This window comes from Pinus tabuliformis, chromosome 8 (genome assembly GCF_031772625.1).
Source record: "Pinus tabuliformis cultivar Carrire ecotype Pingquan chromosome 8, CPIR1, whole genome shotgun sequence".
Classification (NCBI taxonomy): Eukaryota; Viridiplantae; Streptophyta; class Pinopsida; order Pinales; family Pinaceae; genus Pinus; species Pinus tabuliformis.
Window position 1 is genome coordinate 840,948,564 of NC_142294.1, and position 14,840 is coordinate 840,963,403.

Consider the following 14,840-nt stretch of genomic DNA (forward strand, 5'->3'; position numbering starts at 1 on the left):
AAAAGACCTACAAAACCTAAAAACACAAAGAACATGCTTTTGACTCAAACTTGTGTATGAAACCCATACTCCAAAAATAAAATATAATTTCTCTTTCTTTCTTTTTCTTTCTTTATGAAAAATATATCATGTCATGATTACAATCAGGTCATTATGAAGACTGAACCTAGTTACAATTTTCAACATGCATATCTTAGCAACCATAATGGCACAATTGATGCCTCCCAACATTCCCAACATATTAGAATTTATTCCTCTTTGTTTTGTCAAAAGTTTAATAGATCTGAGAGTATTTCTAAAGTTGCTAAGAGGACGGATATCTTTTCCCTGTTTTGTTGGAAAATGTGTCATAAATTTGCAATGTGTTATCCATCCACGAAAGCTACGTTCACTCTCATCATTGTTATTTTCAAAATAGGATGAAATTTTTTTCTTATTTGGATCCAGTTTTTTTCATTGTATTTTATAAAATGAGTTCTGAGCTTTGAATAAGTAAAATCAAAAGAAGCACCATTAATTTTGAAATTTATTATAGGTGTTAGAGTACTTGGCAGAGAAATAATCTTAGTTACATTTTCACAGGCCACCAATATATTGTAGAACTGAACAAAGAAATCAATCTTTCAATTTGCATATGAAGGTCCAACACATACTGCATCTATATCACTTTGAGAACCACTTGCATTTGATACAAATGATCCAAAAATATATACTTTTGCATGAGCTTTATTTATAATAGTTGCTTCCTGTGTATGCCTTTTAGCAACTTTTACTAACCATTCCTCAACGATTTGTTTCAGAATTTTAAGTGCACTTTGCTTCCTGGCCGTGTCACCTTTGGTGTCAAAGACCTGTTGAGTCTCCAATAATTGATCAATGATTTATTTCTCTCTTCCATCTAGAATTAGAGGGGATAATGACAAGGGTGGAGACAGACCACAAGAAAGGGCTGGGAACCACTCATCACTGGTAATTTGCCTCTCTGGCATGTTAGCCACGGTTGTCTTCTGCTTGTTGTTCATTTGATTAGCCTCTGAAGTCTCATCTATCTCACCCAGAGGAGCTCCTAATTCAACGTGCTCAACATCCTTTTCCAGGTTAGAACATTCTTCACTGCTAGTTTCTTTCATGTCAATGTCAGCTTCTATTGTGGGTGCCAAATCCAGTGTTTTAAAACCCCTCAGCCCTCTTGTAATTATTTCTTTCATTTCCTGGAACAATTTCATTTGAGTCTTATGGTATTCCACTAATCCTTTGAAATATACTTCCATGATTCAAGACCTAAGAATATAATGATAGGCTAACGTGGCTCTGACCAGGTGATCAGAAAACGCAGCTCTGATAGCAAGGTAATCAACAAACAGTATTATGTTTGATATTGAAGAAGAAATATATTTGTAATAAATGTCTTGATAGATATATAATTGATAAAATGATAGAATGATGATGTTACAAATAATTTGATAAAATGATAGAATGATGATGTTACAAATAAGGGCCTTCACTTATAAATACTATGTGGGTTGCCCTTTCATATGAAGAGTTGTGTCTTTGTGGATAAGACACACCTTTGCACCTTTTCATTAAAAAAAATAAATAAATAATAATAATAATAAATAAAGAAATATAACCGAACATAGCTAGCACCCTATCTAACTCTCCTTTAAATAAAATTTAATAAGATCACATAATAAATAAGTTAACATAAAAATCCTTCAAACTATTACTTTAAAATTATATACATTCTAGTAAAACATTTAATATATAGCAAAGGAACTTAAATATTTAACATAGATTTCAATCAAAATAAATAAATAAAAATAAAGGAAAAAATAAATTAATTAATTAAATAAAATTAAAAATAATAATAATATATAAAAAAAAATTAAAAAATAAAATAAAATAAAATAAATAATAATAATAATAATAATATAATAAAATAAATAAATAAAATAAACTAAAATAAATACTTATATAAATAAATAAAATATTTAGCCATTTGTAAGCCGACTATAAAAGAAGACATCAAAAAGTTTTTTCAATTAACTATTAATAAGCTCCATAATCTCATGCTCTCTCTTCTCAAAATACAAATCCCATTGCCCTGATGATGGACTCACTAAGCTAGTCCGAAACGTTGGTTTCAAAACTGTTCACACGTTTTTCCACAGAAAAAAATAAAAATATTGTTATGATTGTTACGATTATATTCAATAATTAGTTATAGCATAGAACACACTTGAGAGGGCTAATGGAAGGAAGGTAGGGAAGTACCATGTGATCAAGATTAGAGATGGCACTGTTTGATTGAGCTATATGCTTGATTTCTTCAACATCAGCTTCTCTGTATGCTTGAAGCAATTTCTCAGCACAATAATTTTGTTCACTGTTGAAAAAGGCGTAAATCCTGCAAAACCATAAACACAATTAAGATTCATCCCACTCATAAATCAAATTTTATCATTCAAAGACAAGGTTTTATCTAATTCAATTCAAAAGAAATTTTATACAGCATGATGTTCACATGCTAAATACACAGCATTTGTTTCCAAATTTTGACTTATACAGCTTTCTACACATAATGTAGATGAAAAACTACAGACACTAAAGAATTTATTAACTCGGAATTATTGACTAGAATCTTCTGCTTGAACACTTATACATTATTACTCTTCAAACTACAATCTCCTGGCCATTTGCAAAGTAGAGTTAAGAGAATGTGGCACATACTGGGAACAGTCATTATAGCATTGCTCAGCTTGTTTGATGTCATGTGCATAAAGATACACAATAATTGCACTCAAGTATGCCTGCATGTAACATTGCAATTATAAGCACATGTAAAATGTGTAAAGAACATGATACAAGACGATGTGATGTAGAAACTCTATTCAAGCTTTGTATTTAAACAAAATGATAAAGAAGGTAGCCTCTCATTGCAGCCAGACAAACGATAAATTATAAACACACAAGAAACAATTCTATAATATACCAACATGTCGGAATTTTCATACATTATGGCATTCATGAAAATAAGGGCCAAAAGAAAATTTCCAAACAATATCCGCACCTTGATTGATGGCACACTGATTTCCAATCTCCTAAACAGTTGACTTTGGATGTTAACAAAAAGGATGAAAACACAGAACGTGTTCATTGATTGTAGAGCTGACAAGCATGGGATAAACCTGATAACTTTTCAGCTGGCCATTCTGTCATCGCACCTTCTCATATTATGTCTAGATGTTTTGGAAGATCAAAGCATGCCTAGATGTTTGATCACTATCATAGGCATTGGGTGATCACATCAGCATCTTTGAGATTACTAGCTTCTTTTCAAAATATGCATCTGATCCGGATTTAAATAGGAACGCAACAAATTACAGAGATAACCATAAACACAAAGATGCAGCAGAAATAATACTTCATTTCATTAATGTACAATACTGAAATATGCTTACAAACAGCAATGGAAATAAACCAGCTAGGGCAATGGTAGCTTCTCTCTGAGAAGAGATGTGGCAGCTACATGCCTCTGAACTATGTTACAATGAGGCTCGAAGGCCTATTTATTGTTGAGAAACAATGGAAAACCCTAAACATCCAAAAACCTAACCCTAGAAGATGAAACGCCAAACTGTGGGCCCCGTTTGGGTAAATTGGTACATCAACTTCCCGAGGTCGTAACTTTGGCATATGATCTCCATTTGATGCACACAATATCTCGTTAGAAAGATCTATCCGAGAACTACAACTTTGGGAAGAGCAACATGGGTCCATGGATCCATGTTGCTCCTAGTTTTCCCAAAAAACGTCATTTAGGGCCTCAAAATGGCTCTGGAAGTTCAAGACCCGAAAAACTGCTAAAAATAGTAAATTGTGCTACAATTAAGGAAACTAAAAAGCTGAAAGGAACAATGGTGGGGGTCCAAGTGGACTTGGCAAGTGGCCACCAATATCCATCTAGATCATTCCTCCCCCCTTAGGAAGCAATGGTCCCCATTGTGTTGAGTTCCTCCATGAGATGAGGAAACTTCCGCTGAACTTGGTCCTTGGTGAGCCACTTGCCCTAGTGAAGGAGTTGGCCTGCTTTGACAACTCGATACAGTTGGATTCTGTTGGTGAGTGTGCTTGATCTGTGTGTCCATGATCCGATCAGTTGCAACTTGTTCCCTGCAATCTGGATTTAACTCTGTGGGTGTGAGTTGTTCTGCAATGTCGGATGTGTCTAGTAATGGTGGAAAGTATAGCCGAAGGCGGTCCACATTGAACACTTAGTGCAGGCCAAAGAATGGGGGAATGCTGAGCTCAAATGCATTGTCTCCCACAACCTTGGTAATGGTGTAAGGACCATATCGGAGTGGTCTGAGTTTCCAATAGGCTCCAGTAAGGCGTTCCTTTTGCAAATGCGACTAGACTTTGTCGCCCACCTGAAACTTGTGTGGCACCCGATGTTGATCATGTTGCTGCTTGTACTTGGCATTTGATTTCTCCAGAATGTCATGGACCTGCTGACGAATATGTTGGATGTGCTCAATGAAGCTGGTTTCCTTATCTGTTTCGAACTGGACATGAGCCGAATCTGCTTGAGTAGCTGCAAATCGCACGGCCACATCGATGGGACATAGTGGTTGGAATCCCAAGCCCACTTGAAAAGGGTTGTGGCCAGTCGAGCTGTGAAGAGCCCGATTGTAGCTATTGTAAGATCCCAAATTGTAAACTTATTCTTTTTTTTTATTACCAGAACATGAAAATTTGAAAACTGAATTTGAAAGATTATTCTAATGAATACTAACCTGTCTGCTTTGCTAACAATCTGTCCACTCTGCTCTGCTGCAATTCCTATCCGACTGCGTTACTTAAACGGCCAAAACCTCCCTGTCGAACTGAGTACAACCTAGGTACTTAGTCTCAGAAAGCTTTCCAATTGAAGTAGTCTGATTCCCCCGTGCCCAAAAACTTCAGTGTAATCAAGACTTACAGTATCTAGAAAATGCTCTTAACTACGCTGCCCCCCCCCCAAACTGGTTTTTCCCTCTTCTTTTATTTCCTCATCCATCGCTTTCTCCTCATCCCCGTGTCAAAAAATTTGGTTACGTGTACTTTATGAAATCAAATCTCATTTGATTTCATTGATCTTTATTTGGATACTTAGTTTAATTTAATAAGGTTTATTTTTTTTTTAATGAATTAATTAAATTTATTAAATTTATACTTTTTAATTAATTTATATTATTATTTTATTATTTTCTTAATTTTAAATTGTAAATTTTAATCTGTATTTTAAAATTAATGTTTTCTGTTGGTTTTAAGGACTTATTATATATATGATACTCTGGTGTGGTATTAATTTATTACCTTAATTTATATCTCCTCCTGTAGTAACTAGTTTACATATAGTGCGATACATGAGGGTCCATGCATACGTAGCTATCATATGGAGGTCTCGTATGTATGCTAATACTCATATTTTATTTATAAGCGGGTCATTACAGTTGTGCTGAACATAGGGGAGGCTCTCATCCCATGTGTGTGGATGCTTTGAGTTGTACATGCGCAAAATGTGTACGATCATCCTGTTGACAGCCTCTATCTCGCCATCAGTTTGAGGATGGAAAGTTGTGGACTTAGTGAGTTTGGTGTCCAGCATCGACCAGAGACTGGACCAAAATGTACTGAGGAACCTGTTGTCCCGATCTGAGATGATAAACTGTGGGATCCCAAAGTGTACCCACACTCATTCAAAGAAGAGTTTAGCAGTGGCTTCTGCTGTGATATTCTTCTTGCAAGCTACCATAATGGCCATCTTCAAGAACTTGTCGACGACCACAAAAACACAGTCGTTTCCATGCTTAGTGGAAGGAAGGCCTGACATGTAATCCATGGAGATGGATTCCCAAGGTCGACTAGGGGTAGGCAGCGGGGTATAGAGGCCTTGCTTCTTGATGGTCAATTTGGCAATGGTGCAGGCAGTGCATGATTTGATGTACTTCCCGACATCCTGTCGAAGATTCGGCCAATAGAAATACTTCTGCAGTACTTCCACCGTTTTCTCGACCCCGAAATGCCCAGCAGCCCGACTGTAGTGTGCTTCCCAAATCATCTTGGCACGCTCGCTTGAAGGAACACAAAGGTGACCCAGGTGGCATAACAGGGTATCCTGGAGGTGAAAATATTGAACACACTGACCCTTCAAGAGTGTCTGTTATGTGTGGTCGAATTCTGGGTTGCTTTTGTAGAGAAGTGGCCAATCAGAAATCTCATGCCCACAAGAGTTGAGCATGGTGGTTAACGCCATGATCAGTGGTCGACTGAGGCAATCTGCAACATTATTGGTGCTTCCCTTCTTGTACTTGATATTCAAGTGGAACTGTTGCAGGTATGTGGACCACTTTTGATGGCGATCATTCTGCAATTTCCCTTGGGTCTATATGAACTGCAAGGGTCGGTGGTTTGTGTGGATGATTGTTTCCCTCCCCAAAATGTAATGCTTCCATTGTTGGCAGGCCTGCACAATGGAATACATCTCTTTGTCACGAGTGGGATACTTTCGGACTGTGTCTGAAAGTGTCTCACTGTGATATGCCACTGGATGCCCGTGTTGAGTAAGGACTGCCCCAATAGCATAGTCAAAGGCATCTATCTCGACCTCAAATGGTTGTTGCAAGTTTGATAATGCGAGCACTGGTGCCGTGCAGAGGCGATCTTTCAACTCTGTGAATGCCTTCTGTTGAAATTCAGACCAAAAGAATTTTGCTTTCGCTCCTCCCTTGGTGACTTGACTCAAGGGCCAAGTGATATGAGAAAATCCCAACACGAACCTGCGGTAGAAGTTGGCAAGACCTAGAAAGCTGCGGAGCTCTATCAAAGTGGTTGGAGATGGCCAATCCCAAATGACTTGGATCTTGGTTGGATCCACATGCACCCCCTATTCATCAATAATGTATCCCAGATATTGAACCTGGGTCATGCCAAAAGTGCATTTCTCCAAATTGGCACATAACTTGTGTTGCCGCAATGTTTGGAGAACCTGTCGGATGTGGTGGAGGTGCTCTTCCCAACTCTGGAAGAAGATCAGGATGTCATCCAAGTATACCACTACAAATGAGTTGGTGAATGGCCGCAAGATGTCATCCATTAGCCTCATGAAAGTTGCAGGAGCATTCGTCAATCTCAAAGGCATAACCAACCATTCGAAAAGGCCCTCCTTGGCTTTGAAGGCAGTGTTCCACACATCAGAGGGTTCGATTGGTACCTGGTGATATCCTGACTTCAAATCGATCTTGTTGAAATATTTTGCCCCCTTCAGTTGGTCCAAGAGGTCATCAATTTGTGGGATCGGGTACCTATTACGGACAGTGATCTTGTTCAGCGCCTGATAGTCAATACAGAGTCTCCAAGTCCCATCCTTCTTCTGTACCAACACAATCGAGCTCCCACAGGGCGATGAACTAGGACGGATGTGACCTTTCCGCAGCAGCGCCTGAATCTGCCTCTTGATTTCATCGTTCTCCAGAACGGAGCGCCAATAAATTGGTCCATTGGGCAGCAGTGCACCTGGGATCAGATCGATGGAATGCTTGACCTGACAGTGCATAGGAACCCCTGCGGGGGAGGTGAAGATGTCCTCGTACTCCTCCACGACCTTGTCCATCTGTAGTTGTCGTGCGGAGGGGCCCTGTCTGGAGGTCGCGGCCACCGTCTTCTTCTTTCTTTGAGCGCGTATCATCAGGAAAACAAATTTCTCAGCCTTGGAAATGAGCTTACTACATTGTTTTGCAGTAACCAAAGAGATGGCGGTAGGCGGTGCTACCTCTGGTATCCTGTACAACTTATTTCCCAAAGTAACAATAACAGCACGAGGCCTTGATTCATACACAGCATGTCGCTTCCACGAGTATGGTTGTCCTAATATACATCACAAACTTCAAGGGGAGCAATGTCACACAATACCTCATCCGTGAAGGGCTTGATGTTGTATGGAAGGCAACACTGCTGGCACACGCGAAAATCCTGTCCTTGGTGAAGCCACTCGATGATGTACAATTGTGGATGTGTTGTGGTCTGCTTCACGACTTCTGCCGAAATGAGGTTCTTTTGGCTCCCGCTGTCGACAATGAACTGTAGCGGGGAGCTCTTTACCCACATCTGGGAGTGGAAGAGATGCTCCTCCTCCTCTGGATCTTCGGGTTCCTCCTTCTGTATCTTCGTGGTGGCAATGGTGGCATTGGGCTCTGCATCAATAATTTGCTTCCCTTTGTCATTCCCCTTGTCGGGTTCTGACTCAGAGTCGAAACATGCATTTGATTCTGAAACCTTTAGCTCGACCACCGGTGACTACTTGGCCCGACACTTGTGTTGTGAGTGGAGCTCTTATGGAACTCACACCACTTTCCTGTGTCCTTTTTCGGCTTCACGGCGTTGTTCTTTGCTTGCAGCTTTGGTGGGTTGTCTTGGGCCGCTCCGCCTTGGCTTTGTCCTTTGTTCTACGGTTTGGGGGCACCTTTCCCTTGCTTCAGATTCGCAGATCCAAAGTCTCGCTTCTTCCATTTAAACCTTTTCTCGACCTTGACAGCATATCGATATGCCTTGCCGAGCGAGGGGATGTTCAGGAATTCTATTTCTTCCTTGATGTACTTGTGCAGGCAACTGCGGTATTTGAGTACCAAATACTGCTCCGAATCCTTGATACCCAACTTTGTGCGAAGGGTATGGAAAATATTGGTAAACTTCGGCACGTCTTGGTCCCTCCCCTGCCGCAACGTGGTCCACTTTATGTATTGATCCTCATAGCTTCCGGCAAGGTAGTACTGCTCCTTGATGGCATCCTGAAATGAATCCCATGTGGGTGCGACTGAAAATAGTGAGCCTGTACTTTCATCCTTCTGCTCACAGTAGGTTTCTCACTAGTCCTTGATGTGGGGGGCTGCTTTGAGAAGAGCAAAAATAATCTTTTCCCAACTGGAAAAATCATGAATCAAAAAATAACCCTCTAGCAGATTTAACCATTTATCGACAGCATCTGCATCTATCTGACCCTCGAATATGGGGATTTCAAAATTAACTTGTACCTTAAAGGGTGTGGCGTTTCCAGAGTCGTTGTTGGAAGCCGATGTGTCACCCCTGGGTAGCTACTAAAGGATCTAGGAAAAGTTGTCCATCATCACATTCCTTTGTCACTCGAGGGCTTCTTCAAGCAAGATTTTGATAGGATCTCCTGCCCCCTCGTCTTTCTTTTCATCCGCCATGGGAGGTCGTCAAGATTTGCGAGGTTGGTCTTACAAAGGTTCAACCAGTTCAAGCCCTAACTCCTTATATCCCGACCTCGTTGGGGACATGCAAAGAAAAACAGAGAAAAAGCAGACCGCTCTGATACCACTGATCCGGATTTAAACAAGAACGCAACAAATTACAAAGATAAACATAAACATAGAGATGCAATGGAAATAATACTTCATTTCATTAATGTAAAATACTAAAATATGCTTACAAACAGCGATGGAAATAAACCAGCTAGAGTGATGGTAGCTTATCTCTGAGAAGAGATGTGGTAGCTACATGCCTCTGAATTGTGTTACAATGAGGCTCGAAGGCCTATTTATTGTTGAGAAACAATGGAAAACCCTAAATATCCAAAAACCTAACCCTAGAAGATGAAATGCCAAACTGTGGGCCCCATTTGGGTAAATTGGTACATGAACTTCCCAGGGTCGTAACTTTGGCATATGATCTCCATTTGACGTGCACAATATCTCGTTAGAAAGATCTATCCGAGAACTACAACTTTGGGAAGAGCAACATGGGTCCATGGACCGATGTTGCTCCCAGTTTTCAAAAAATGTCGTTTAGGGCCTCAAAATGGCTCTGGAAGTTTAGGACCCGAAAAACTGCTAAAAATAGTAAACTATGCTACAATTAAGCAAACTGAAAAGCTGAAAGGAACAATGGTGGGGGTCCAAGTGGACTTGGCAGGTGGCCACCAATATCCACCTAGATCAGCCTCATATTTCATTACTGAACAATAAAGAGTTTATCAAGTAGTACACATCATCAAACTGAGCTGTGATTATATAGACTATCCATCCCTCCATAGGAAATACTATCTCTTGCAGTCCCTTCTCCATCATTATTTTCCATTGCAAGGTTTCCCACAATAACCATTTTACATACACATATATATCAAGGCGTCCAGACAGATAGATGAGAAGAAAGCAAAATTAGAAGCTTTGGCGAAAAAATCACTTGTCACAAATATTGAAATGCAAGCCAAATTCCCATAATGGTGGTACATATGGGGCTTTCCATGGCACCAATCAGGGCCAGGGATTTGAAATCCCTGAACCAGTTGCCCCAAGAACAACAAGAAGCAACTAGAGCCCACTTCACATTAAAAATATGCCAAATAAGAGGAACTCGGTAACAGAAAAATAAGGGATTGTGCAAATCATACAAAATCCACTGGTTAGAGTTTACGCCTAAGTGGTGGAGCATATCCTTAAACATGTTTTTGGGGGCTACAAGGTTGCCAGAGTGATTTGGTGGTAAGTTGTTGATGAGTTCACCATTTTCTGTAGGCCCCCTTCATTGGAAAGGAGTCGATTCAAGAATGGATAAATCGGCAAAAAGTTCAAGAAAGGTGTCTAGAGTGTGTTGAGTGGCAAACCATACCAAATGTTTTTTTTTAAAGGTTGAATATCCCATCATTTACTTCTAGTTAGTTTTATTGATGCTATTAAGTTGTGAGAAATGGCTATGAGAGAACCATTTTTTTCATCTTATCCTTAACCCTTTACACATTATTCATTGAGGCAATCTTGGTAGAAAGATTTTTGTTTATTTATGTCAATGGGCTTGTTGAGATTTGTAGCTTGAGAGGTACTCCAAACCCTAGGGTTCAAGGTTGTGGAAGAATTGGCACCACAAAAGTGCTTTGTGGGCTAAGAACCCAACATGTGGGTTTTGCACCCAAGCTTGTGGGTGTGAAACCAAGAGGAGTTTTGGACATTTGACCCTTGGAGATGGAAGAGCACCCTTAGAGGAGTAAGGGGAAACTTCAAACACCAAGAGAGGAGGCCTACAAGTGCAGATCATAATTTTTATATGTCAAAGTGGTTGTTATTAAAAGTGACAAGTCGACCTTGTGTAAGAAGTGCCCTTAAGGGCTAGTTGTCACACCACAAAGTCGCATATAAATAGAGGAGCTCATAGGCCTCAAAAGGCATCATCCAAAGTGCAAACACATCAAAGATCTCTCTCTGATTTAGCCGCAGATGTGAAGGACTCCAGCGAAGAAGGAAAAGAGCATTGGTTTGTGAGTCATGACTTTTCTAGACTGTTTGGAGGGCCAAGTTTCATAGGCAGCAGGTCAAGGTCAAGGAGGAGAAGGCTGGTAGGTTTGTGCATGGTTTTGAGGTGTTCTTTCTCTCTGTTTCGGGCCACAGAATTTTTGAGAGGATTGCAAGTAGACAGTCCATCCTTTGGGAAGGTCGAGAGTCCTAGAAGGAGCAATAATCTAGGTTGTAACCACAGAAAAAGGCAGAAAAGTTTTGGAAGGTCTTAAGTGAGGAAAGAATGCAGGTTTTGGAGCAAAATTAGGGCTGACGTGTGCCCTAACCAGAGTTCAGAATTGCACAAAGGCCGAGGACAAGGAAAGCAGCAGTAGTTGCAGAAATAAGGTATGTTATTCATTTGCTAGTGGATAGATAGTCCTAAAGGAGAATAGTTTGTATTGGACAGCTTGAGGTTGTTGGAGGGCAACAAGTAGGTGATCAAGGAGGCCCTAAGTGCAATATAGAATAGGACATTTGGACTGCTAGGAGGCAGATTTGAAGAGAACACAGGGACTGATCTAGCCCAAATTTGTTGAAGAGAAGGATGTCTTACAGTGATAGAGGGAAGCCCTCCATGCCCAAAGTTTGTCTTCATTGGAGCAACGCAGGAAGGCAATAGAGAGAAGTCGTCCCAAAGGAGCTGAGGAGCAGCAGTGGACAGTCTAGAGTTGTTCACAAACAGAGTTGTGAACAACTCAATAGGAGTCCCTATGTGTTGAGCCATTGATGGACGAATCATCAACTAGAGGGTAGATTGGAGAGCCATGTTCAGTGACCTAAAGGAGCAGGATCCATTGATAGAGGCAGAGTTGTAGGTTGGGAGCAGAAGAACCAACACGTGTTCAGGGTACGACCAAGAGAAGCTGTGAAGTCAACTACATCAGCTAGACAGTCAGTTATACTTTGTTCAGGGTAGATTCGTTGTCATAGTTGTTGACACCAAACCCTAGTTGTATTCCTTGTACCAGTGATTGTATGAGGGCCATTATCTCTGGTACGGGAGCCCTAGATAGTTGTATTATAATTTGTTAATACAAAGAAGTTGGGTTATTGAAAAATTGTAAAAAGTTGTCTGTTTTGTGCACTAATTGATTTACTGTTGTTTACATTCCGATATGCAAAGTAGTTTGTTGTGGCATTTGGATTGGTAGTGTCAGAGATTCTAAGACCCTAACCTAGATTCTCCAGTGTCGTGAAAAAACAATAAGGCTTTCTTTCAGCCATGGATAAATCTTCATTATTGCCTACATTTGAAAGAATGTCCTACGTATTTTGATCCTAGGACTTATTTAACCCATTATTTTAAAGCACATCTTTTTCTTCTAGGAAAACTGAACCTATTCATATAACATCCAGACCTTAATGTTTTTCATCACATGACTATGTAAAGGGAGTAAAAGGGATTCAATTTGAACAATTTGAAGAGGTTTGGTTCAAATAATTTTTATCTTCAAGTCTAACCAAAACATGCTCAATATTTCTAAATGCAATGGAAAGCACACAAGGGAGAGAAAGTCCTCTAACTCAAGAAATAACCCATGGTGATGTAGTTGGTATTGAAATTTTCTACAAGATGCACAATAGAATACAATTTTCTACCAGCTAATTACTTCCTAATGATTTTCACATAATATTCATATGCCACTGATATCATTGAGCAATTACACTTCAGAAAATATCAACAGTAAATGCAGCGGAAACAATAAAGACCATAGAAAGATAGCCATGCATAATAGAGACAATATTTTTACCCTAGGAAACCCAACCTTGGGAGAAAACCCAACAACTTTTATTTACAAGAAATTATTCTTCAGCAAGGTTTACAACATCATCAATTTTCTCTGGAAATCTGTGACAATAATTCAAGTCAAATACTAGTCAAACTTGGTCAAACTCATACTAGTCAACCCTAATCAATTCTATCACAGATCACTTCTAAATTCTGTGTTGATTTGGGGTAGCATCAGATGTGCTCTAGCCACGAAATTTGGTGGATAGGTTAGGGCACATGAGATCTCCAATACCCAGAAAGGGTTTGGGCAAATTCTAAACAGTTAGAGAGATATTAAAATAATTAATATTTTTAATGGAGTCCCTACGTCTAAACTTAGGGAAATTAAAATATTAATGTGGATTAATATAAAATTGTGTTAGAATGGTCCAAAAGACATGGATCAAGCCAGATCTAATCTTAGCTGCCGATTAGGGACTTAATCTCGGTCGTTGATATTTCAACAAGAAAAATATAAGAGGAGGCTTGAGGGTCACTTGGAGAATACACCAAAGTTGATCAAGATTTCGACTTTCTGGGGCAGGGTTTGCTGAGGAAGTCGAGAGAGTGATCAGAGTTGCATCGGAGGGGCAGCGAATACAGACGCAGAGAGGCAGAGATAGTGTCAGGAGGATTAGCGCAATAGCCGGGAAAGCTGACGCAAAGGACAAAAGCCAAAACTGTCGGGAACAGCCAGAACTGTCGGGAACAGCCAGAACAGCGGGAAAGTTGACGCAAAGGGCAGAAGCCAAAACTGCCAGGAATAGCCGGAACTGTCGAGGACAGCCGGAACAGCCGAGAAAGCTAACGCAGAGAGCAGAAGCCGGAACTACTGGGAACAGCCGAAACTACTGAGAAAGCTGACGTAGAGGGCAGAAGAGGCTGACGCTGGGGATTTTCGTGGGGCAAATTGGAGCTGAGGAGCTGCCGGAGTGTTTATCCAGGGTTTCAGTCGGAGCATCTGTCTCTGAAGGAGAGGTACTACTGCCGAGATTATTCTCTGTTGGGTGAGCCGGTTTTGGCACCCAAATTGTATTTAGAAACTGCATAATAATAAAACCCTCAGATAGTTGCATCGATTTTCCCGCATTGGGTTTTTCCGGGGACATTGGTCCAAAAACAACAATGTCACTTGTGTGCTTGTTTTGTTTCCTTCAGTTGATGATCTGTAATGTGTTGAGCATGTACTTGTATTTATTTCCAGTGTTTACATGGTAAATAACTTGGTAATTAACAGAACAAGTAGGTAGGAATAAATCAGAAAGTACATGAAAGGTTTCTAACGGGTTAGACTTAGAAATTCCAACATGGTCTCAAAGGGTGGTTGCAGATCACAGGAGAACTAAGGACATCAGTCGAGCGGAGCAATAGCAGCAGAAAACAACTGTCCCGAGGTGACAGAAGTTGTTTCTAGCAGAGCAGCAACAAGGGAAGGGTAACGCAGTGCCTGAGTCATCAAGGGTGAACCAGGAAGAGGCAGCGCAGAGGCTAAGGGATGCAAAGAGAGCCTCACGCAGAGCCACGCAAAAGCTAGGAGGGCTGACGCAGTTGGCTGAGGACATCGGGTTGCTGGTGTCGGGATTGAGCAGAGCCTAGGAGCTCTCACCTTCAGGTTGTTGGGGTTTAGAAGGTTGTGGGAATGTTGCATAATGGAGCTGGTGAGGTACTATAGTCAGAACAGTACCTGACAAAGCAAGGCCAAGAGGAGGGAGTTGCTACTGAGGGTTTCTGGCTGAGAA

The 14,840-nt window shown here is 40.5% G+C and overlaps 1 protein-coding gene across 2 annotated transcripts in view; it reads right to left on the reverse strand.

The window, feature by feature from the left end:
* The window catches only part of GSNAP (gamma-soluble NSF attachment protein), a 202,656-nt gene that overhangs the window by 33,376 nt on the left and 154,440 nt on the right, over nt 1–14,840 (reverse strand). For both annotated transcript variants that reach the window (XM_089372939.1, XM_089372938.1), the window contains exons 7-8: nt 2,731–2,810; nt 2,275–2,407 (exon numbers count right to left, since the gene is read on the reverse strand). In XM_089372939.1, the coding sequence (XP_089229065.1) occupies nt 2,275–2,407; nt 2,731–2,810 (213 nt within the window). The remainder of the gene's footprint in view (nt 1–2,274; nt 2,408–2,730; nt 2,811–14,840) is intronic.